The sequence below is a fragment of the Podarcis bocagei genome (genome assembly GCF_964188305.1).
Source record: "Podarcis bocagei genome assembly, chromosome: 17".
NCBI classification, from domain to species: domain Eukaryota; kingdom Metazoa; phylum Chordata; class Lepidosauria; order Squamata; family Lacertidae; genus Podarcis; species Podarcis bocagei.
Window position 1 is genome coordinate 33,805,519 of NC_138143.1, and position 22,571 is coordinate 33,828,089.

Below are 22,571 nucleotides of genomic sequence, written 5' to 3' on the forward strand. Positions count from 1 at the left end.
GTGAACTCGGGGAGGCGGGCGCCGCTTACTTCCGAGGAAGCCCAAGGGGGAGGGCGTTGCGCACGCGGTTAGTCTTAGGAGGCGGCCCCCACACCGCATCGGGCCGCCGGGCCCCACAGAGCAAAAACATGCCCCGGCTCGGACTCATCGAGGGGCTGCAGCCTTTTGGGAGGAGACGAAGCCCCCTCCTCCTTTTCTGCGTGGTCGCCGGCAGCTTCCCCTCCTTGCCACATTCCCCGATGAGTGAGCTCAGCTGTTCGCTCCGAGCAGCCTCTCTCCTTTTATGGTCAAACAACTTGGGCAGAGCGAGGCTCCCTTAAAAAAAAAGAAAAGAAAAAGTTGCGATCAGCTCGGAAGTGTCGGGGCTACAACAGCTCCTTTTTCCTCCGCCCCCTCCGAGCTTCTTCAACACCCCTTCTTGGCAAAGGCAGCTCCAGAAAGTTGCGCGCGGGCCAGGCGAGCACAACCCTCCTGGCCGCGGGGAGGAGTCGCGAGGAGAGGCTGCGATCCTCAGCTGCAGCAGCAGCGCGCACAGTCCTCGTTCAGGTCCCCTAGGGATCCGAGAGCAGCTCCCTTTCTCTGCGCCCTAAAGCTGCGCCACCCGCCGCCGCGGCTCCTGCTGGGACCAGACCATTGCCCTCTAGGTAAGGCTGCCTTCTCCTCGGAGAAACCTTCCGGGCTTCACCTCCACCTCCCCACCCTCCGGAAACTCTACCGCGGTTTTAAGAGCTCTTAAAACGTGTGCCTCGTGTTCGAAGGGAGGGTTAGATGCCCCTACCTCCTCGGAGGCACCGGCGGGCCGGATGGATTTTCGCGCGGGCCACTTTTGCGCACATCCCCGTTGCAACGCGGGGCTTGGCTGAGTGCGCGTAAAAGTTTACGCGCGCCTAAAGTTGCAGCGCCGGAGGCATTTGGGAAAAGGGCGAGAAACTAGGGGCACGTTTCCTCGAGAGTGCCCTGGATCGCGGGGCCGGGGGGGTTACTCTCGAGGAAGTCTAGGATCGCGTTAGGGTGGCGGTGGGGAAACGCTCCCTTGGGCGAGAGATTTGCAGGATTGCCGAGCGCCCCTCCTCCTCCTCGGGGGAAACCGTGACGAGGCGCGCCGCGCCGTTGCCGTCCGGTCTCTCTGGCGAGCCCCCCTCCCCTCCTGAAGGGAAATACCTCCGGCAGTCTCCTCCTTTCTCTTGTTAAAGGGTTGGCAGCGGCTGAAAGCGGAGAAGCGGCCTGGGAGTTGCTCCCTGCCTGCTTTGGAGCTGCAGGAAGGGGTGTGCGCCCGCCTCGGCCCGGAGCGTTTTTCCAGATGTTTTGAGTCGAAGCAGCGGGAAGAATCCGCAAGGTTCGGCAGCGGGGAGGGGGCGACGCAACTGTTGCGATATGTCGACGCCCTTTACAGGGGGGCTGGCTGGCTGGATCCAGACTTCTAGTCCGCTTCTTTTCGGCCAGACTTTTCCCCTACTTTCAGCAAAGAAAAGGGGTGTGGACGTGTCAGCCGCTTGTATTAGACTGAGTATAGGCCGCACTGTTACTTCTGTACACGCGCGTTCGCCAGCTTATTACGGTATACATAAGAAAGTACTTTTTACTGCTTTTTGATCACAAAGCAGAAAAGAAGAAGCGCTGAGAACCCTGGAAACAGTGGATCCCTGCAGGCGCGTGGGGGCGGGGTGGGGAGAGGGAAAGAATGGTATAGCAGGAATCTTTGCATCCTGTTCGTGAGCTGCTTGGGTGTTTGCCAAGCTAGCACTGGAGAACCTCTCTGTTCAGAAGCAGTCTACCTTTAAATGCCAAATGGTGTGCACAGCCCACAGGAGAAGGCTGGTGCATTTATTCACACCTTACAGAACTTAATTCAGCAGCCCCTGCTTCAGAGAGGACGCTGGAGGAAACTTGGTTTGATCCAGCAAAAGGGACTCTTGCCTTGGGGTGATCCTGGACAACCTTATCGGTTTATAAGCTCAACCAGTGAGTTTGCACATTATGGGAGAAGGAGGGAACTGGAGTTATTTCAAGCAGCCATCACAGCCTTTGGAAAACAGAGCTGAGAGTTTGCTGCATTAATTTCTCAAAGTACTGGTATGACTCTCCATATATATGTGTGTGAGATGGTTAGACAGTGTTCTTGAAGCTACCAGCATGAGTTTGACCAAACTGCGGGAGGCAGTGGAAGACAGGAGTGCCTGGCGTGCTCTGGTCCATGGGATAACAAAGAGTCGGACACGACTAAACGACTAAACAACAAATATTTTCTACATCAGTGGAAGATCATGTCAATCTTTTCATTGGACAGACACAGAAATGATACGCACTGGGTTTTCCTTCAGAACAATCAGTATGCAATAACAGAAAGGTGTGGTCTAGGGTTGGGATAGATGTTGCTGGCTGACTTTGAACGGTGCTCCGACTAGCTAGTTTCACTTCCCTGCTGGCCATAGTTCATGAGCTGCCTTTATGCCTCAAATACTAAAATGTTAGGCCGTGTTAAACAGACCTGCTAAATTTAGGACGTATGTGTGGGCTGCATCTCTTTAGGGTTAGATGAATGCACAAACCTGCCCAGTTCATCATCTGATTCTAGGGTAGGCCTGCTATTATTTAAGACACACCAGCCAAGCTGCTAGACCACAACGTTTACTATGTCTTAAAATAAGAGCCAAACAGGAAACTCCTGACTCCACCCAGATTCTTTAATTAAGCCCAGTGCCACCTAGTGACTAAACTATATGATGGCACATACACACACATACCTGCCTAACCTGTGACCCACCAATCGTAGCACAACACGCCAGCCATTATTTGTGGCTTATGGGCTTATAGAAATTAGAAGGGAACTTGGTGTTCATCTACTCCAACCCTGCTCAGGGCAAGATCTGATGATGAAGGGCAAGGCAGACATTTCTTGTGAATTTCCAGAGCCTCATTGGGAATGGCAGAAGCCAAAAGATCTATATGGCCATTATATACAGTCAGCAGAACCAAGCTTTTTGCAGGACTGTGAAACTTAATGCACTGCAGGTAGTACAATGGCATTTCTGAATTCCTCCTGAGAAAACCCTCCTGCACTTAGACAGCTAGCACAGAAGGGAAGGCTAGGCTGGACACTGCTGTTTTTCTAGGCTTAGAGCGCTGCCATCAAAGAGCATTTCACCCATTGCCTGAAATGGTGCAGCCCATGAAAAGCTTCACCGTTTGTTTCTGCTCAGTGTATAAACTGGCTCCCGGTCAACGTTCCTCCCCTCTGTCAGAATTCACTCAGCACCAGCTCACACAAGCCTGGTGTTAATCCCTTTATTGAGTGGCCTACAATAGCCAGATTATATCATAATTTGTATTTAACAGGGCTCGTCCATCATGCCACTGATTGCACAGTCCCCAGAAAGTTTCTGCAGGAAATCTCACACTTAATAGGCAACAGCTTATTTGCTAAAATGTTCCTTATCCTACAGGGATGCAGCCCTACAGTTCCTAACTGTTGTTTCCCCGGTGGCTATTTAATTGCAGAAGGTTCAGTGGGTGGGTGCCAGTTGATTTGACTGCGTGCCTAAATCATCGAGATGCACTTTGATAACTGCGTGCAGCACTAACGTCTCGCAACCAATGAAACTGATCTCTAGAAAACACAGCTTGAAAAAAGAGACAGCGCATGTATTTTTGTAAACTAGGAAATCTATAATAATAATAATAATAATATAAAAAGAGATGCATTGTGAGATTATAGTTAACCGGCAGAAACTGAGGTGGGCGATATTGTCAGACTTCTTGCCCTGCAACACCCCAGGCAGAAATACTTGGATTGTGAACATATCATGAATGTTTTATTTAAAATGTGTTTTAACCTTTCCAGCAGCTCCTAGTGACCACCACCGACAATAAACAACATATATGCAATCTGACATTTCACGTTAAATACTACACGTGCACCTACAAACAGGTATTCCCTTTACAATGGGCCAACTAGAGGAACACCTGTTTTAACTAGTCTTCAAATCCTCACAATAGAAATGGTCTGGTGTGGTTTCCTGTGGATAGAATTCTCTAAGGAAGGTGCCACCACTAAGAAAGCCCCGCTCTTTGCAGCTGCCATCGGCCTCTAATGCAGAAATCTGAAGGGTTTCACTTGCATCTTTGGGAAGCGTTAGAACATGGCCATAGGAATAAATGTTTCTTGAGCATAGGCTGCTTAAGAATGATTCTCTCCCTAAAGCAGCCTTCCCCTACCTGGTGTCCTCTAGATCCTGTTAGACTACAGTTCCCATCATCCCTGATCACTGGCCGTGCCTACTGGGGCTGATGGGAGTTGGAGTCCAACCAGCATCTGGAAGGCACTAGGCTGTCGTCCCAAGAACATTGTCAGGGCCATCTCTGCTTATTGGCAACAGCTTGGCTGCTTTACACCCCAATCCCTCTCAAATAACTGCAAGATGAGGTAGTGCAGGAGCTGTCCTAGAGTCCAGGAACGTCTTCTTCCCTCTGGGCAAACTTGAAAACTCGTTGGGGCCTGCCCCAGTCTTTCCTGTCCATGTGAACAGTGGGTGTGTTGCCTGCATCTCATAGCTCTCCCTTTTGGTTTCTGATACACATGTCTTGAGTTGTGTCCAAGTGTTTCTCAATGGCTGCCATATCTGGATTCTTTGAAACCCTGTTCGGCTCCCTTTTCATCTGCGGACACTCCATTTCAAGTGTCGCTTAAGGATCTGGCTGCAAATCATAAGAAGGAGTGTCGACTTCTCTTGGGTTGGAGCTGGGGATGAGGTCACTAGCAAGGGAAAGAAAGAGTAAGATGAGCAGGGCAGCTGCTCGAGAGCAAGTGGGGAAACTGCGTTGTCCTGAGGTTGAGGAGATGGGAACAGCTGCCCGGTCTGTGCAATTCAGTGTCTCCGTGGGGCAGCTGACTCTCTTGCCTTCGGAACCATGTTGTGCTCTTCCATTTTTTCCTCCTTTTGGTTAATGCACCAAGTACAAGCTGCAAATTTAAGAGAACCAAAACCTTTTGCCTTTAAACCAGCAAAGAGATTTTTTTAAAAATCACTTGAGATTGAGGTGGACTGGCCTTAACTCTCGCCAAGGGCAGAATGTAGCAGGAAGCTGCTGAATGCTGGGAAAGTCAGAAGGCCTAATGGGAAAGTCCTGTGTGGGAAACAAGGTATCTTGGTGCATTTCTTTGTGATGGGATTTTATGCTGGAGAGATTTGGCAGGCTCCAGAGTAGGCTGGTTCCAGTCTTGCCACATGTAGAAGATGCCCATGGGCTCATCAGTAAATTCTGCCTTCACATGTGTCCAAGTGGAAGCTTTCAGGGATGAAGCTCTCAGCCTTGGAGCTGCCTTCCCACAACATTTATAAAATTATTGACACGCCTATATCATAAAATATTTATTGGGAGATTATTAAAAGGGGGGGGGAGGTAAAGCACAATTAGAAGCAATAGAGACAGTCATTAAATTGACCAGCAAATTAAACAGCTGCAAAGGGACTCCTGAAAATCTGAAAGGAGGGTGCCCGCTGTCTCTCTGCTGGAAGTGTGTTCATCTACTCCAACCCCCTGCAATGTAGGAATATGCAGTTTTTGTTTACAACACCGTATAGGGATTGGACCTTGTTATTATCAGCACTGTGCTCTAACCAGCTGAGCTATGTCTTGTAGTGGAGGCCAGTTGGGCCTTGGGACAGCTCAGTCGGTAGAGCACGAGACTCTTAATTTCAGGGTTGTGGGTTTGAGCCCCACGTCGGGCAAAAGATCCCTGCATTGGAGGGGGGTTGGACCACTAGATGAAGCTTGTGTCCCCTTCCAACTTTGCGATTCTGTGAATCTCAGCGATTCAACTGGGAGGTTACAGGGAAGGAGTGCATTGGAGGAGGTCAGGAAGGGTCTTGTATGATGTTGGGACACCCCCACCAGGCGGCGATAGGCTTCCTGTTGCGTTTTGTTTGGGGGTCAGCTTTGAAGCCCATTGTAAGTTGATGGGTGTTGTTGGCAAACTTGGATTGCTCAGTCAGCAAGAACCTTGGAAATGGGCCCCAAGGTTGGTTTGGGGTGGGCTGTGTTGACCCTCTCAATACCTCTGTTTACTTTGAGGGGAATGTCAGTGGCAGACTCGTTTTGCTGGACTGCTCTCTCGGCCTTCGCAGAGCCCAGCGTGTTGTGGAAGTACCAGTAGAACAAGATATTTGCAATCCTTGGTGGGTAAAGTTCTCTCTCTCTCTATGTGGGTGGTTGGTGGCAAGGTGGGAACGGAGACCATGCCTAGGCCTCTTGAAATATGCTAACGAAAGTAAAATCATAACATGCAACGGAAAAAAATGCATATCATTTATTGTTGACCGTGCGCATGTGCTGTCGTTCAAAAGAAACATATATATGGCACATGCCTCCATCCAGTGTTTGAGATACTGGGGCAAAGTGTCCTATCTAGGATTTTGCATTTTGTTTCTATATTCTTGTATTGCTAGGACTCTTCTTTTTTTGCCTGCTTGTACAATTCCGGGGATTCTGGGCTGCCCTTTCCCAAATCAGCTTCTCCTTTAATAAAGTACCACTTTATTAAGTGGCTAGAAGGGTTCTTTTATTTTTTTGCTCCCCCCTCCTGTGCTGTGCCTCTGGTTGCCCCTGCGAAAAATGGGCGGTCTCTCTCGCCTGTGTGAGTGTGTGTGTAGCTGGAGCTCAGAAAGGAGGTGGGTGACTCCAGGAAAGTGTCAGCGAGCCTGCCTGAATCCTGGAGTTGCTTCCTGTGCAAGCGGGAGGGAGGGAGGGAGAGATGGAGGCAGCACAGCAGGCAGAGATGCTGAACAGGGATGCTTGTCTCTGGCCACAGTGACAGAAGAAAAGAGGACAAACCTCTGGCAGGAGGAGGGTGTGTGTGTGTGTGTGTGTTGGAGTGTGATCGTGCGTGCGTTTACGCACACCAAGGGGCTCCCTCGCTGAAGACACCGCCATGGCATGGTTTCCATCGCCAGGTTTCCTTTTGTTCTGCTCCAGCTGCAAACGGTCCGCGTTGACCAGCCGGGGCCAGGGGCCTTGAGGTAACACAAAAGCAGAGGTGAGGGGGGTTAGACGGAGATGTTTTAAGGGGCGGGGTGTTCGAGTGTGTGTCTGCTAGCCTGTGAGCGAACCGTAGCCATGCTGAAAGCTCTGTGTAGCAGACCACCCCCTCCCCAGTTGCTTTGCAAAGTCGAAAAGGAATGCTCCAGAGTCGCTCTTATTTTTATTTTTGAAACGCAGCCTTGGAACGGCTATTTTGGCTACTGAGAATTCAATCCCCTTTCCATCTCCTGCGCTGTGGGTTTCTTTTCTCCTGTAATGTGTCCCCCCCTCCCCGTAGATCCTCTTCTCTCTTTCTCCTCCGCCTCTCCCAAAACAGAGCTTGCATGACTCCAAAGTGTACACAGGGAAGAAGTTGGGGCCTGGCCTCTATTTTGCAATCGCTTGCCCCAGAGGGAGGAGGAGATTTTCCAGGTCTTTGGATCCAGGTTTTTAATATATGCTCCGAGCTTGCTTGCAAAAATGGATGCATGCACAACCCCCCCTACACACACACAAAACGCCCCTTTGCCACCACCTTTACATGCTCTCCGCAAAAGATCCTGCCCTGTTTCCACCTCTCCCACTTGCCTGCTCTTCTCTGACGGCCCTTTTCCTTTCCATAGGTCCTGATCCACTCCACGGCAGGATGGCCTCGTCGGGGGCCCCAGGGACCCGCATGACATCCACAGTCAGCATAAACATCTCCACCCCGAGCTTCTACAGCCCTCAGAAGAAATTTGCACCCGTTGTTGCCCCTAAGCCCAAAGTGAACCCCTTCAAGGCTGGTGGACCGGCTCCGGAAAATGCTTCTGAGCAGACGTTTCCGCCCCCTCCGCCGGGGGCTTGTGCCCAGATTGGGAAAGTGGGGGAGATCCCGGCAGCTGTGACTCTTTCCCTCTGTGAAGGTAAGTGCTCCTTCAGTTCCACTTGGGACTGGAAAAAAAGACAAAGCTGTGCCCTAGACCAGTGTCAGAAAGACAGAGGTTCTCCTCAGGATTCTAGTTAGTTTGTGCCTGCTGGACCAGCTCAGTCCTGCATGAAGCCCTTAATCTTAAGGTTGTGGGTTCGAGCCTCATATTGGGCAAAATATTCCTTCATTGCAGGGGGTTGGACTTGATGACCCTCAAGGTCCCTTCCAACTCTTACGATTCTGTGAAATGGGTGTTTGTGCAGAATTCTGGTCCTGCTCAGTATATGCAATGATCCCTGTGTTATGTGGGGCTGTCAGAATGCTTTCGCCCCTGGGAAGGATTAAAAAGCACTTGCAGTGAAGGGGTTCATCTTCTGTTCTTGCACCGTGGTAATTGACTTGAACTGAATTGTAATTGGGCCTTCTAGAATGCCACACGGCTCAGTGGAGCCGCTCGCGATTTGTGTGAGGAGTTCTTCGGCTGCATAAAAGTTCCTTGTTAGCAATAAGGACTAGCGTTTTGGCCTGGAACTCAAATAAGTACCCTTAAGCAAGCAAGCAAGCCAAACTGTTTTTAGCCTGGGTGTGGCCTCCATCTTGCAGCGATGGAAGTGTGCAGGTACAGGCAGGAACTGGGCAATGATGTAGAATTTAGTCCCAGCATAAATTAGCTTTACCAAGCTTCATATGTATTTATTTTTGGCACTCTGTGTTAGATTGCTATCAAGGGACATAGAGACAAGGCTTAATTTTTAACGTGGGAGGCGTCGGGGCAGAGGCCTGTATGTGGGATCCCTGAAGGAAGCCTTGTTACTTAATTTTAAATGTGAGGGTAGATTGCAGTGGCTCACCATGAGGTGGAAGGCTCTCTGTACATGTTCAGAGGTACTACTTGAGTTAGAATTTATATTTGAAAACGGTGGAGGAACTTAAGTCCTGTGGGATATTTTCCCACTTAACTCTGCTCCCCACATCTGCATTACATATTTAAAGCAAACTGTTTTATCCCTTTAAGCAGTTGTGGTTTCTCCCAAAGAATCCTGGGAAGTAGTTAACTGTTAAGGGTGCTGAGAGTTTTCAGGAGTCTCCATATTCCCCTCACAATTCCAGAGTGGTTTAAAAATGGATTCCTCCTCCCAGGGAACTCTGGGAATTGTAGCTCTGTGGCAGTTATCAAATGACAGTTCCCAGGATCCTTTGGGAGGAAGCCATGACTGTTTAAAGTAGCAGGATACTGCTTTATATTTATGGTGCAGATGTGACCTTAGTTTTGGACAAAGTGCTTAGTTGGTCTGTCTTTTTGTCTGTGTGTTTTTAAAAAATTGCATTTAACCAGAGAGAGAGAGAGAGGGAGTCTTCTTTGTTCTTTCGCTCCCAGAGCTCCCAAAGACATAGCTTTAATATTTTCACCCTGTTACAGCTGGCCGCTATTCAAGGACTCCACGGTGTCCTTGACTTCACAGCAGAGCTGTCAGAATGTTACAGCACTTCCCTCTCAAGATATAAAGAGGAAGCGTGCACACATTTTTAAAAAATCTCCTTTGAGGTAAACCCAAGAAAATGTGTCTCAGATAAAAGCCCTGTGTCTCCGTCTGCCCAGCTATGAAGAAATTATTTTGAGGTCCTGGAGCCACTTTCAAGGCCGGATCCCAACTTTGCATTACACTGGCATCACACTGGAGCCAATTTTATTGTTGATTTTACAGTGGGGATGGATCAATTAGAGAAGCATTCTCCAACCTGATTGCTCTTACGATGTTGTGGTCCATTTGGAACTATAGTCCAAACCATCTCAAGGGCACCAGCTTGTGGAAGACTGATATTATTCTCTAATAATTGTGTTGCTTGTGGCTGCATAAGTTTACCTAGTCCCTTAACTGAATTTTAGCAGCCTGATCATTAAACTTCAGCTCGCATTGAGATTGACTTCTCCATGACACAAAGTGAACTTCCTTCTTTCTAGCCCAGTAGTTCCGCAACTTTCCCCACCCAATGGCAGTTTTTCTGCCTGCTGTAATTGTAACGCACTGTGCTAGATGCTGTGTGATTTTAAAATGGTATTTTGTAATCACTTCTTTCATTTCATATTTATCTATTGCGTTACAACTTGCATTCCGTGGAATTCAGATCATAATGCAATACAGTGGTACCTCAGGTTACATATGCTTCAGGTTACATACGCTTCAGGTTACAGACTCCGCTAACCCAGAAATAGTTCTTCAGGTTAAGAACTTGGCTTCAGGATGAGAACAGAAATCGTGCTCTGGCGGTGCGGCGGCAGCAGGAGGCCCCATTAGCTAAAGTGGTGCTTCAGGTTAAGAACAGTTTCAGGTTAAGAACGGACCTCGGGAACGAATTAAGTACTTAACCCGAGGTACCACTGTAATAAAATACAGTGCAAGTAATAAAAGAAGCGAAAACAATACAGTCCAAATCATTAAGAAGGTTTAATGCAATGGAGCCTCATTTGCAACTACCCCGTCCACAGACACCCAGGCAGCACCTGAATGAAGCTTGCAAACCACTGATGGCCTGCAGACCACAGTTGGGGAAGCCCCCCTCTTTCTTGCTGTGCCAATTTTCCAGCAATGGCTGTTACTTCAGAGTAGGCTGCTCCTGGCTTCTTCTTTTTTATCATCCGGATACTTCTTAGAGTGCCGTTCTGCAGGGCTCACGTACGCAGAGTAGCTCTGAGCTTCCCAGCCCTGGGGACCCCAGATGTTCTTCAATGCCCATCATCCCTGACCATTGGCTAAGCTGGCTGGGGATTATGGGAGTTTTACTCCCAACAGCCCCTGGGGAGCCACGGTTGACATACATTGAAGTAGTGCCACCCTGGAAATTCAGATAAGTCCTCTCCCTGCCCTTGCCAGCTTGCTGCCATCCTCACGGCTGCACAGTCTCCAAGCCAAGCTGCTCAGGCTTCTTCCCAGGCCTTTATGTGTGCTATTTCTTGCTCTCTCTTTTCTGGTAACCACCTAAATAGAGGAGGAGGGGAGTTTTTGGAAGGGAAGGACTGGCTTGGAATGACTTGCTTGACCGCACTATCGCTCCACTGGGTCCCTGGGATTTGCTGGATGCCCTGTTCTCTTTGGCAAACTGCGATGTACCTACAGTTTCCGCACTGCATGTTACTTTCTCTTGACACCACTGTTTATAATTCTTTCCCTCTGTGCGCATAATACCCAGTTGGTCTCCTCCTCCTGCTGCTGCTGCGAAGGATTATTTTACATGCGTCTAAGCTCTGATGTAATTGTTACAGGCCGGGCTTTTGCCAGGGATTATTTTACATACATTTAAGCTCTGGTGTAATTGCTGCAGACGTGTGTGTGTGTTTGTTTGTTTTTGCATCCCATTGCCATCTAACTCCACATTATACATTCCCACCCGTCTCCTTTATACATGGGGGTGGGCTGGGCTTTTTCATCCTAAGGGCCGCATTCCATAGCATGCATTCTTCTGGGGGCCACTTGGCAGGGGTGTGGGGAGGTGGAGGCAAAAGTGAACAGAGTCATGGGTGGGACGCCTTCCTTTTGTAATCCAAGCCACTCCGAAGTCCGAGCTTTGTATGTACATCCTCATTGTCACCATCCTCCATCCAGGCAGTACCTGGATGCTTTCTAGTCAAATGCTCCTAAGGTGGACATAGAGTAGGGATGGAGAGAGAGGTGGGGGGCCTGTGGGGGCTGGAGGGGCACATTTGCCCTTCCCTTGCCCCCTGCTTTGCTCCCATGGGCATATGGATATTTGGCAACTGCAGACCACACTCTGTGCATCTAATGCAGTGGGCTCTAATCCACGAGAACTTACACCAACACCATATTATAATTTGTTTAAGGTGCTAGAGACAAGGGACGTGGGTGGCGCTGTGGGTTAAACCACAGAGCCTAGGACTTGCCAATCAGAAGGTCGGCGGTTCGAATCCCCGTGACGGGGTGAGCTCCCGTTGCTCGGTCCCTGCTCCTGCCAACCTAGCAGTTCGAAAGCACGTCAAAGTGCAAGTAGATAAATAGGTACCGCTCCGGCGGGAAGGTAAACGGCGTTTCCGTGCGCTGCTCTGGTTCGCCAGAAGTGGCTTAGTCATGCTGGCCACATGACCAGAAGCTGTACGCCGGCTCCCTTGGCCAGTAAAGCAAGATGAGCGCCGCAACCCCAGAGTTGGTCACGACTGGACCTAATGGTCAGGGGTCCCTTTACCTTTACCTTAAAGGTGCTAGAGGACTCTTGGTTGGTTTTGGGGCAACAGCCTAGCACAACTTCTCTGAAACTTGGTATTTGGGGGGGCATTCTCATCCTTGGACACATTATACTGCCTTAGGACTGTTTAGTCATTTAGGGATCACAGAATTTTGGTTTTGTTATAGCCACCCTTTTGGCGCTCTGTTCATTCTACCTCTACCTTTCCTATGAGTAGGAAAAGTTTTTAAAAGATGGAGAGGAGGGAAGCGTTCAAACAGGGTTTTACCCAGCTGCATTAAGTGGCGCAGTCCAGAAAGGCTGGGTCACATGGTACTTCTTAATGTGTAATTTGGCTCACGGTGAAGGGACTTGGTAAGCCTTTTTTTGCACCATTTTCTAATAAATCTTTTAAACAACCTGAAACGTTAAACTTTGAAGTACCAAAAGTCTTAATGTTGCTTGTTGAAACTGATGAATGGAGGAAAAAATGAAATGGTAGTATAATCCTATGAATGTCCTAAGATTAGTAGTAAGAGAGGGAATGCCTCCTCACCCTGTAATGAATGAATACAGGACCTTTTTGATTCATATCTCAGGGCTAGGCTGCACACACGACAGATCATGTGAGGAAACTGTTCCTGGGCTGCATCAATTGAGACGGCAAGGTGACTTCATGGCTGAATGCCCTTGGTGTTCCGATGACTACAGAAGGGTTTAGTCTAGCCTACTTCCTGACCTGCAAGGTTTCTAAGAGCAGATCCACCCCCTGCCCTGTGTGGGAGCCATTCAGATTTCTGTCCCCTGCTCCAGAGTGGTACATTCCAAGAACAGTTGTACCATGTGCCCTGTTCTCTACTTTGGCCATGCAGGAGATTGAAAGGGTCCACATCTCTTGTTCCATCAGGATGCATGAGTAAAATTGCAATGCACATAAATTGCTTTGCCTCCCAATGGATAGGGCTTGGACTACTGCAACGCGCTCTATGTGGGGCTACCCTTGAAGGTGACCCGGAAACTGCAATTAATCCAGAATGTGGCAGCTAGACTGGTGACTGGGAGTGGCTGCCGGGACCATATAACACTGGTTCTGAGAGATCTGCATTGGCTCCCAGTACGTTTCCGAGCACGATTCAAAGTGTTGGTGCTGACCTTTAAAGCCCTAAACAGCCTCGGTCCTGTATACCTGAAGGAGCGTCTCCACCCCGATCGTTCAGCCCGGACACTGAGATCCAGCGCCGAGGGCCTTCTGGCGGTTCCCTCATTGCGAGAAGTGAGGCTACAGGGAACCAGACAGAGGGCCTTCTCGGTAGTGGCGCCCGCCCTGTGGGACGCCCTCCCATCAGATGTTACAGAGATAAAAAAATACCTGACATTCAGAAGACATCTTAAGGCAGCCCTGTTCAGGGAAGTTTTTAATATGTAACACTGTACTGTTTTTAACACTTGATTGGGAGCCGCCCGGAGTGTCTGGGGAAACTCAGCCAGATGGGCGGGGTATAAATAAATTATTATTATTATTATTATTATTATTATTATTATTATTATTATTATTTATTAAACTCTGTCTCAAGCAAGGCTCCTCTTGAGACATGGTTCCTGGTCAATAAATATAGAACTGTACTATTAAAATATTATTATTATTATTATTATTATTATTATTATTATTATTATTATTATTATTTGTAGTTGTTGTTGTTGTTGTTGTTGTTGTACTTGGATTGTGTTGGAACTTCTTTAATTTTTTAAATAAACCTTTACTTGGAACAGTTTTAGTGCCGCAACGTGCAAAGTATCTGCTTCAGTGTGTTCTTCCATCACTCAGCACCCACGTTAGACAAAAAAATAGCTGTTCCTATTCCTCTGTTCCTCCCCGCCACCTGCCATCCCCGAGGGAGAAGCACTGGTATAAAATCCAACTAATTCAGCAACATGCTTCCAGCACCTTCACTGCTTCCTGTATCGATGCGCGTGGCTTGTACATTCAAGGACTTTCTCAGACGCAGAATATAACTTGATTCTTCGCCAGCCGTTCACTTGGACTGTGGTGTTGGGGTCCTCAGGAGAACACTGTTGCAAGCATTTTTGTGTTTTGTGAGAATTTGTAGGATTAGCTGGGAACTGCTAGACAGTAAATGGGAAGCATCACTTAACTCTTGGATTTCCTGTTGGTCCTGCAAAACATTGCAGTGGATTCCGCAGTGTGTTCTCCAGTCCAGACCCATGTTGCAGTGCTCCCTCTGTAGCTCCTTGTTTAAGCTTCTCTCCCTCTTCCCCTTTGTATGTACCTGTGGATTCTGCAGCTGCCTGTTTCCTCTGCCATGCACCCCAGTTCTGTTGGTGTGCATGTGTTCCTTGGTGGTTGTTGTTCAGAATTCATGTATATTCCAGCTGCCCCTTTTTCCTCTTCTCATTTCCCCCCATCACCCACTCTCAAGGCTGTGGCTTGGCTGAGACAGAGCCTTGCTGGGCTGCATGCATGTTTACACTCTCTCCCTTCTCTCAGTCTGTGTTTTATGCCTGTGGAGTCTTCACAATTATGTGTGCCTGGTAACTTTATTTTTTTAAATTGCATACTTTTATGTTCCTCAGAGGGACACAGTTAAACCACAGAGCCTAGGACTTGCCAATCAGAAGGTCGGTGGTTCGAATCCCCGTGCTGGGGTGAGCTCCCGTTGCTCGGTCCCTGCTCCTGCCAACCTAGCAGTTCGAAAGCACATCAAAGTGCAAGTAGATAAATAGGTACTGCTCCGGTGGGAAGGTAAACGGCGTTTCCATGCACTGGTCTGGTTTGCCAGAAGCGGCTTAGTCGTGCTGGCCACATGACATGGAAGCTGTACGCCGGCTCCCTCGACCAACAAAGCGAGATGAGCGCCGCAACCCCAGAGTTGGTCACAACTGGACCTAATGGTCAGGGGTCCCGTCACCTTTACCACGTTCCTCAGAGTAGCCGGGTTGGGCTCTGAATGGCCAAATGAACCTTGCCTCGCATCACTCGCCTGCAAGGTGAAAATTGTGTCACATCTGTGAAACCTAAAGCTTTGTGACTCATTCTGAGGACTTTGGAAGGCAGTTGGTGAAACATAAATCTCAATTTTTTCCCCCAGAAAAGAAATGAGAAAAAGAGTGAGGACTGGTAAACCCGAGGATTTTTTTTGGGGGGGGGGGCATTTTTGGAACCTAGCCTTGTGTGTTTTGATCTTATCAGTTTGCAGGGATGATAAAAGCTGTCACTAGTATGGTTGCACCAACCACTCGCAAACATGTGTCCTTCACACCTTGGTCAAACAAAGCTGGGAAATTTCCATTTGTCTTGGTGTGTGAGCCGAAGGAGCCCTCACATCTGAGCAGGACAGAAATATCAAGAAGCATTGCGTTAGTCCCTTCCCCCAAAAAAGAAGAGGGCTGCTGTCATTTCTGGCAGGCATAGTTATCTGCCTGCTCACTTCCGCTGTCCTCATTCCCTGACTCCCAACTCCAACAGAGGGATATATAGCCTGAGGGTTGCGTTAGCAGCCATCGCAATCTCCAGTCCCATGGACTCCTCCTCCCGGCTCTGCTTTTTCTCCTGAGAGTTGATGCACGGACAAAGGCATTTTTAACACCCCACCCGCTTGTACCTTGGCTCACGCAAGTTTTAATGGCTGTATTGTTTAGTAAGGCTTTTCAGAGGGGAAAAGAGGGGTTTAAAAGAGCCCTTTCTGCTTGCCTGAGTGGATGTGAACGCATCAAGTTGATATTGCTGGCTTATCTACCCCAATTCAAATCAGAATGCTTACTTTTAAGCAGACATGCAAAAATCTTTTTTTTTTTTAATAAATTTTTATTGGTTTTACAGCATTTTTAAGAAAAACAAACAAACACAAAACAAAACAAACATACAAAATACTTTCAAAGATATTTTCATAAACCTCTTTTCTTGGACTTCCCCATACCCCCCCTCTCTGCATCCCAGTGTCCATATTTGAACTAGCAACTTCCAATTGTTACTTTCTAATCTCTGTCATCTTAGTCCTCCTTTATTATCTAGCCTTGTATCCCTGTACCCTGTTACTTCCGGCAACCACCACATTTTAACATTCGTTAAGTTTATAGTAGTCCTTAAGATAGCTCTTAAATTTTTTCCATTCTTCTTCCACCATCTCTTTGCGTTGGTCACGGATTCTGCCTGTCATCTCAGCCAGTGTCATATAGTCCATCACTTTCATCTGCCATTCTTCCAGAGTAGGTAAATCTTGTGTCTTCCAATACTTTGCGATGAGTATTCTTGCTGCTGTTGTGGCATACATAAAGAAATTTCTATCTTTCTTTGTCACCAATTGGCCGACAATGCCCAAGAGAAAGGCCTCTGGTTTTTTAGAAAATGTACATTTAAGTACCTTTTTCATTTCATTATAGATCATTTCCCAGAAGACCTTTATCTTCGGGCATGTCCACCAAAGGTGGTAAAAAGTGCCTTCAGTCTCTTTACATTTCCAACATTTATTATCGGGCAAATGGTAGATTTTTGCCAACTTGACTGGGGTCATGTACCACCTGTATACCATTTTCATAATGTTTTCCTTTAAGGCATTACATGCCGTAAATTTGATACCGGTGTTCCATAACCATTCCCAGTCATCTGACATAATGTTGTGTCCAACATCCTGCGCCCACTTAATCATAGCAGATTTAACTGTTTCATCCTGTGTGTTCCATTTCAACAGCAAGTTATACATTCTAGATAAATTCTTAGTATTGGGTTCTAACAATTCGGTCTCTAGTTTTGATTTCTCCACTTGGAAACCGATTTTCCTATCCTGTTTAAAAATTTCCATTATTTGACGATATTGAAACCAATTTTCTACTTTGTGCTTCAATTTCTCCTGACTTTGTAGTTTAACCTTGTCTCCATCCTGTTCTAAAATTTCCCAATACTTCGGCCATCCGACCTCCATATTGAGTTTCTTCACTGCTTTAGCCTCCACTGGTGACACCCATCTAGGGGTTTTATTTTCCAATAAGTCTTTGTATCTTATCCAGACATTAAATAATGCTTTTCTAACAATGTGATTTTTAAAGGTACTGTTAACCTTGTCATACCAAAGATATGCATGCCAACCAAAAGCATTATTGAAGCCTTCCAGATCCAAGATGTCCGTGTTCTCGAGGAGCATCCATTCTTTCAGCCAGCAAAACGCTGCTGCCTCATAGTACAATTTTAGGTCCGGCAGGGCAAAACCCCCTCTTTCTTTAGCGTCAGTCAGTATTTTGAATTTAATTCGGGGCTTTTTGCCCTGCCAGACAAATTTCGAAATGTCTTTGTGCCACCTCTTAAAACATTCCATCTTGTCGAGAATCTGCAAGGTCTGAAACAAAAATAACATTCTCGGCAATACATTCATTTTAATTACTGCAATTCGGCCTAACATTGACAGTTTCAGATTTGACCATATTACTAGATCTTTTTTAATCTCTGACCAACATTTTTCATAATTATCCTTATACAAATTAACATTCTTAGGTGTTAAATAAACCCCTAGGTATTTGACTTTCTTAACCACTGTCAAACCTGTTTCCTCCTGAAATTTCTCCTTTTCCATATCTGTTAGGTTTTTCCCTAAGACTTTAGTTTTTTGCTTATTCAACTTAAATCCAGCCACCTGGCCAAATTGTTGAATTATTTCTAAAACCCTTTTCGTACTAGTGTTTGGCTCTTGCAAAGTCAATACTAGGTCATCTGCATACGCTCTTAACTTGTAATGTTTAGCTCCGACCTGCACACCTTTGACCTGCTGGTCATTTCTTATCATATTCAGCAACACCTCCAGAACCGAAATAAAAAGTAATGGGGAAATTGGGCACCCCTGCCGAGTTCCTTTTTCTATCTTAAGTTCCTCAGTCACGACATTATTTACAATCAGCTTAGCTTTTTGTTCAGAATATATTGCAGCCATACCATTCTCAAAACCCTGGCCTACCCCCATCCCATGAAGATTCTTCCTCATAAAACTCCAAGAGATATTATCAAAGGCTTTCTCCGCGTCCACAAAGATCAATACTGCTTTAGTGTTTATATTCACCTCCAGCTTTTCCAAAATGTCTATTACATTCCTTACATTGTCTGCTAGGTGTCTTTTAGGGAGAAAGCCTGCTTGGTCTTTATGAATCTTCTCCATCAAAACTCTTTTAAATCTTTTTGCCAAAATGTCTGCAAAAATTTTGTAATCCACATTAAGGAGTGATATCGGGCGGTAGTTCTTGAGTTGAGTCTTTTCAGTCTCTGACTTTGGTATGAGTGAAATATATGCCTCTTTCCACGATTCAGGTGCCCTTTTTCCCTCAAGGATCTCATTACAAACTTCTCTTAGTGGTTGAATCAACCATTCCTTCAGCGATTTGTAGTATCTAGAAGTCAGTCCATCTGGTCCCGGAGATTTGCCCAGTTGCATACTCTGAATGGCAGCCTCTATCTCTTGTTCTGAGATTCTCTGGTTCAAGTCCATCTTACTTTGCTGAGAGATATTTTGTAATCCATATCTTCCAAGGAATTTGTCTATATCTTCTTCATTTTGCGGGCCTTGGGTGTAAAGTTTTTTGAAATAACTTAAAAAGCAATTTCTAATTTCATTAGGTTTAGATATGCTCTTTCCATCAACCTCTAGGCTTGTAACTGTATTTAGTTTCTGCCTTTTCTTCAATTGCCATGCCAAAAGTTTACCGCATTTATTTGCTGATTCAAAAGTCTTTTGTTTCATTTGCTTTATCTTCCATTCAATCTCTTGGTTCATCAATTCCATATATTGAGTTTGATATAACTTAATCTCTCTTAAAATGTCCTGAGACTTTGGTTTTGTTCTTAGTTTCCTCTCTCCTTCCTTTATCATTTCCAAGATCTTCTCTTTTTTCTCATTTTGTTTTTTCCTCTTTATTGAATTTTGTTGAATCAAAAATCCTCTCATAACAGCTTTACTTGCATCCCAGATCACTCTTTTCTCCACGTCAGTCCTCAAATTTATTTCAAAATAATCTTTTAAGGTCTTTTGGGCCTTCGTGAGAATCTCCTTATCTCGAAAGAGGGTGTCATTCATTCTCCATCTAAATTGACCGGTTATTGTGAGTTTCATCTCCATCTTCACGGCGTTATGGTCGGAGCAAGTTTTTGGGCAGATTTCCACTTTCTTAATCTTTGGAGCCAATCCACTAGTAACCCAGATTTGGTCAATTCTGGTCCAGGTCATCATTGCTTGGGAGAAGAAGGTTCCCTCTCTCTCCAGAGGGTTCCTTGTTCTCCAAATGTCTATCAAGTCCATGTTTTCTGTCATTTCGAAAAAAGTCTTAGGGAGTCTCCCTTCTTTAGTAACTGTTAGTCTTTGTGCCTTGTCCATATTAGTGGAGACCACGCCATTCATGTCTCCCATGATTATCATATTATAATCCAGATAGTCCGTCAAAGTTTCATGAAGTCCCTTAAAGAAGTCAGATTTGCCTTCATTTGGTGCATAAATTCCAACAACTAAAAGTTTTTCTCCTTGTACTTGTATCTCCACAGCCAGATATCTCCCTTGTTCATCTTTAAATATCATTTTTGGAGCCCATTTCTCCTTCACATATATTACCACTCCTCTCTTCTTAACTTTGTCTGATGAAATAAATTCTTGTCCTAACCTTTTATTTGTGAGTAATCTCCTGTGGGCTCTAGTTATGTGAGTTTCTTGTAAACATATCAAATCCAATTGTTCTCTGTTCAAAATATGAAATACTTGTCTTCTCTTCAAAGGCCCATTCAGTCCATTACAATTCCAACTAAGGAATTGCAGAGCCATCTTGTTATTTTCTTAAGGCTCCTCCAACAGCTCCAAGTTGTTGCTCTTCTTCTGACGGTGGTGGTTTTTGTCCAAACGAGAGACTCAGGATGTCCAGTGCTCTCCTCTGTTCTGCAAGTACGTCCACAGTCCCCTTCTGTAGGTCCTCCTGATATCTTGCCAGAAATTTGTCTTTATCTTGAATTGTCTTTATTTTCACTTTCTTTGCCTTGTAGTCGAATGACAGTCCTTGTGGGAATTCCCACCTGAAGCGGATCTGATTTTTCTTTAACAGAAGCACCAAATCCTTGTAGAAGTTTCTTAAGTCCAAGATATATTTTGGTATGTCTTTAAAGATCTGTACTGCTGAATTTCCAATTTGGAGGGCTTTTCCAAAGTGTAGTCCTAAAATTTTATCTCTTTCCTCCTTGGATCTGAGTGTGATCAAACAATCTCTTGGTGTCTTTCTATCTTGCTTTTTGCCGAGTCTAAAGGCAGTTGTGATTTTGAAATCGTCTTCCTCCAAGTCCCAGCAATCCGCAAACTCCCGTGTCAAATATTCCACAAGGTTGTCACTTTCATTCTCCGGAATCAGTCTTAATTTTAAGTTTCTCTCTTTCCTCTGTAACTCCCACAAGGCCAAGGTTGCATCATGCTCATAAACCTTCTTGGCAAGTGGCTCTAATTTCTCCTGCGTCTCTCCAGCTGTGGCTTTGGCCTCTTCGGCAATTTGACGCGTGGTAGCATTTTCCTCGACCAATTTATTTATAGATTCTGTATTCTGGTTTAACCTTGTTGATATTTCTGTTAATTTTTGTGTGTTCTCTGAAGTCTGTTTTGTCAAAGACTCCAGAGTCTGGTTTATCTTAAGCAAAGCTTCTGTCACAGCATCCATAGAAACGGCTGCTCCTTTGTCCTGTCCTGTTGTTCCAGCTAGTCCGGCTGTTACGCCTAAGATCGAACCTCTTCTCTTTGCTTGTTGCAGCTGCAGCTGTTGCTGTTGTTGTTGCTTGGTCTTGGCTCTTGTAGTTATCTCTTCTTGTGGCCCACTCATGTCAAGGTCAATTCCCACGGGATTTATTCTCCCTTGGAAAATTCCACTGTCTTAGGCCGTGCTGGACTTCACTTTATCCTCTAGAGGGAGCAAATCAAAATGGCCATAGAAGGAAATTTCAAAATACATGAACAAAGGAGACCATCCAAAATGTAGAAAGAAAGGAGATTAATCCAGTCAAAATCAATGTTACTAAAGTCTTTTAGCTTCCAATTGCCACAGTTGCCCAGTATACTGTTTATACTGTTTCTTCTTAAAATGTACAAAAGTCAGGCACTGTGGAAACTTTGTATCAAGGTGTCACTTCACAGGGAAAAGTCAGCTCAATGTACTAAGAAGGCAGACCGTTTCAGACTTTCAAGTAGATAAGATAGCAGAGGTTTTTTCCTTCAAATAAGTCATGCAGTTAATGTTCAGATTCGCCTCCCCTCTGCCCTGCTTGCTAGAGGGGAGATCAAAGGTTTAAATGTCCGGTTTAGCTGATCAAAGGACGAGTTTAAACGGATGCAGGTTTAGAGCTCCGTTGCTTTCACTTTCATGCGGTCGGGGGGAGGCAGACTTCCTTTGTTTAAATCTCCCCCGTTTTTAGCCCAATTTTTAAAATTAAAAGAAAAGTCCCAGTTATTTTTCAGTTCTTACTCACGGGGAATCAGTCCGAATTTCTTTTCAGGAAGGAATCGGCGCTCTCCGCTTATGGCGACGCGGCTTCACTTCGCAGGCTGGGTAGCGACTCTCAGCACCGCGCTCACTCCCGATGTCGATCCGTAGCCTTTAAAAAGGCTCTTTCACGGTACCGGGGGGCGCGAAGGTGCCCACCGAGTCTCCTTGTTCTCAGGCTTCAGCGCCTGGGATTTTAGGGGTCCCCCGCTTGCCGTAGCGGGTAAGACCCGAACTTGCGAAGCAGTCCTTCTCCGGAGCTCGGAGGTAGGACCGCCATTAAGCGCTGGCACCGACCGGAAGTGCAGACATGCAAAAATCTAGTCACCAGGGGCTTTAATGGTTCTTGTAGAAAATATTAGGGACACCTTCATACCATACATTTAAAGCCATGGCTTTCCCCAAGGAATTATGGGTGTTGCGGTTTGCTAAGGGTTGTTAGGAAACTCCTTTTCCCCTCAGTGGAGCTACAATTCCCAGAGTGGGTTGACAGTCAACCCATCTGAACAGGAACTCTGGGAGGGTCACCTAACGACACTCGACACTCACAACAAACCATGCTGGGTAGGATTGTGGTGGCAGGGAGGGAGAGAAAAGCCGTTGGGAGCATATCCATGCTCACCCCCCCTCCCCTGGGTATGTGGAAACCTTTTATTTGTTTATTGATCAATCCTGCTGTCTTCCCACCTCTCCTACCCTCAAGGCTCTTCCTTAGATCTGGAGATGATGTTGCAGATTTGGTGGCTGGCAGTAGTGGGTATTTGTTGCTGGTGTCTGCTGAGGGCTTATCTGTACTCCGGGCTAGGGCTAGGTGATATATCAATATATCTTCCAAAACCAGTTTGAAGTTATTATAAGAATTTTAAGGTCTTAGATATGTAATAGGTAAAGGTAAATGGACCCCTGACCATTAGGTCCAGTTGTGGCCGACTCTGGGGTTGCGGCACTCATCTCGCTTTGTTGGTCGAGGGAG

The 22,571-nt window shown here is 46.3% G+C and overlaps 1 protein-coding gene and 1 long non-coding RNA gene across 3 annotated transcripts in view; one reads left to right on the forward strand and one right to left on the reverse strand.

Annotated features, from left to right (window-relative positions):
* Positions 1 to 268: 268 nt before the first annotated feature.
* ZYX (zyxin) overlaps positions 269 to 22,571 on the forward strand; it is a 37,762-nt gene continuing 15,459 nt past the window's right edge. For both annotated transcript variants that reach the window (XM_081176409.1, XM_081176410.1), the window contains exons 1-2: positions 269 to 644; positions 7,641 to 7,922. In XM_081176409.1, coding sequence (XP_081032535.1) covers positions 284 to 644; positions 7,641 to 7,922 — 643 coding nt within the window. In that variant the 5' untranslated portion in view covers positions 269 to 283. The remainder of the gene's footprint in view (positions 645 to 7,640; positions 7,923 to 22,571) is intronic.
* LOC308577092 lies at positions 15,266 to 22,531 on the reverse strand. The gene is made up of 2 exons (XR_014003431.1): positions 21,896 to 22,531; positions 15,266 to 15,881 (listed from the first exon to the last, which is right to left on the reverse strand). It is a non-coding gene; the product is annotated as an uncharacterized lncRNA (long non-coding RNA).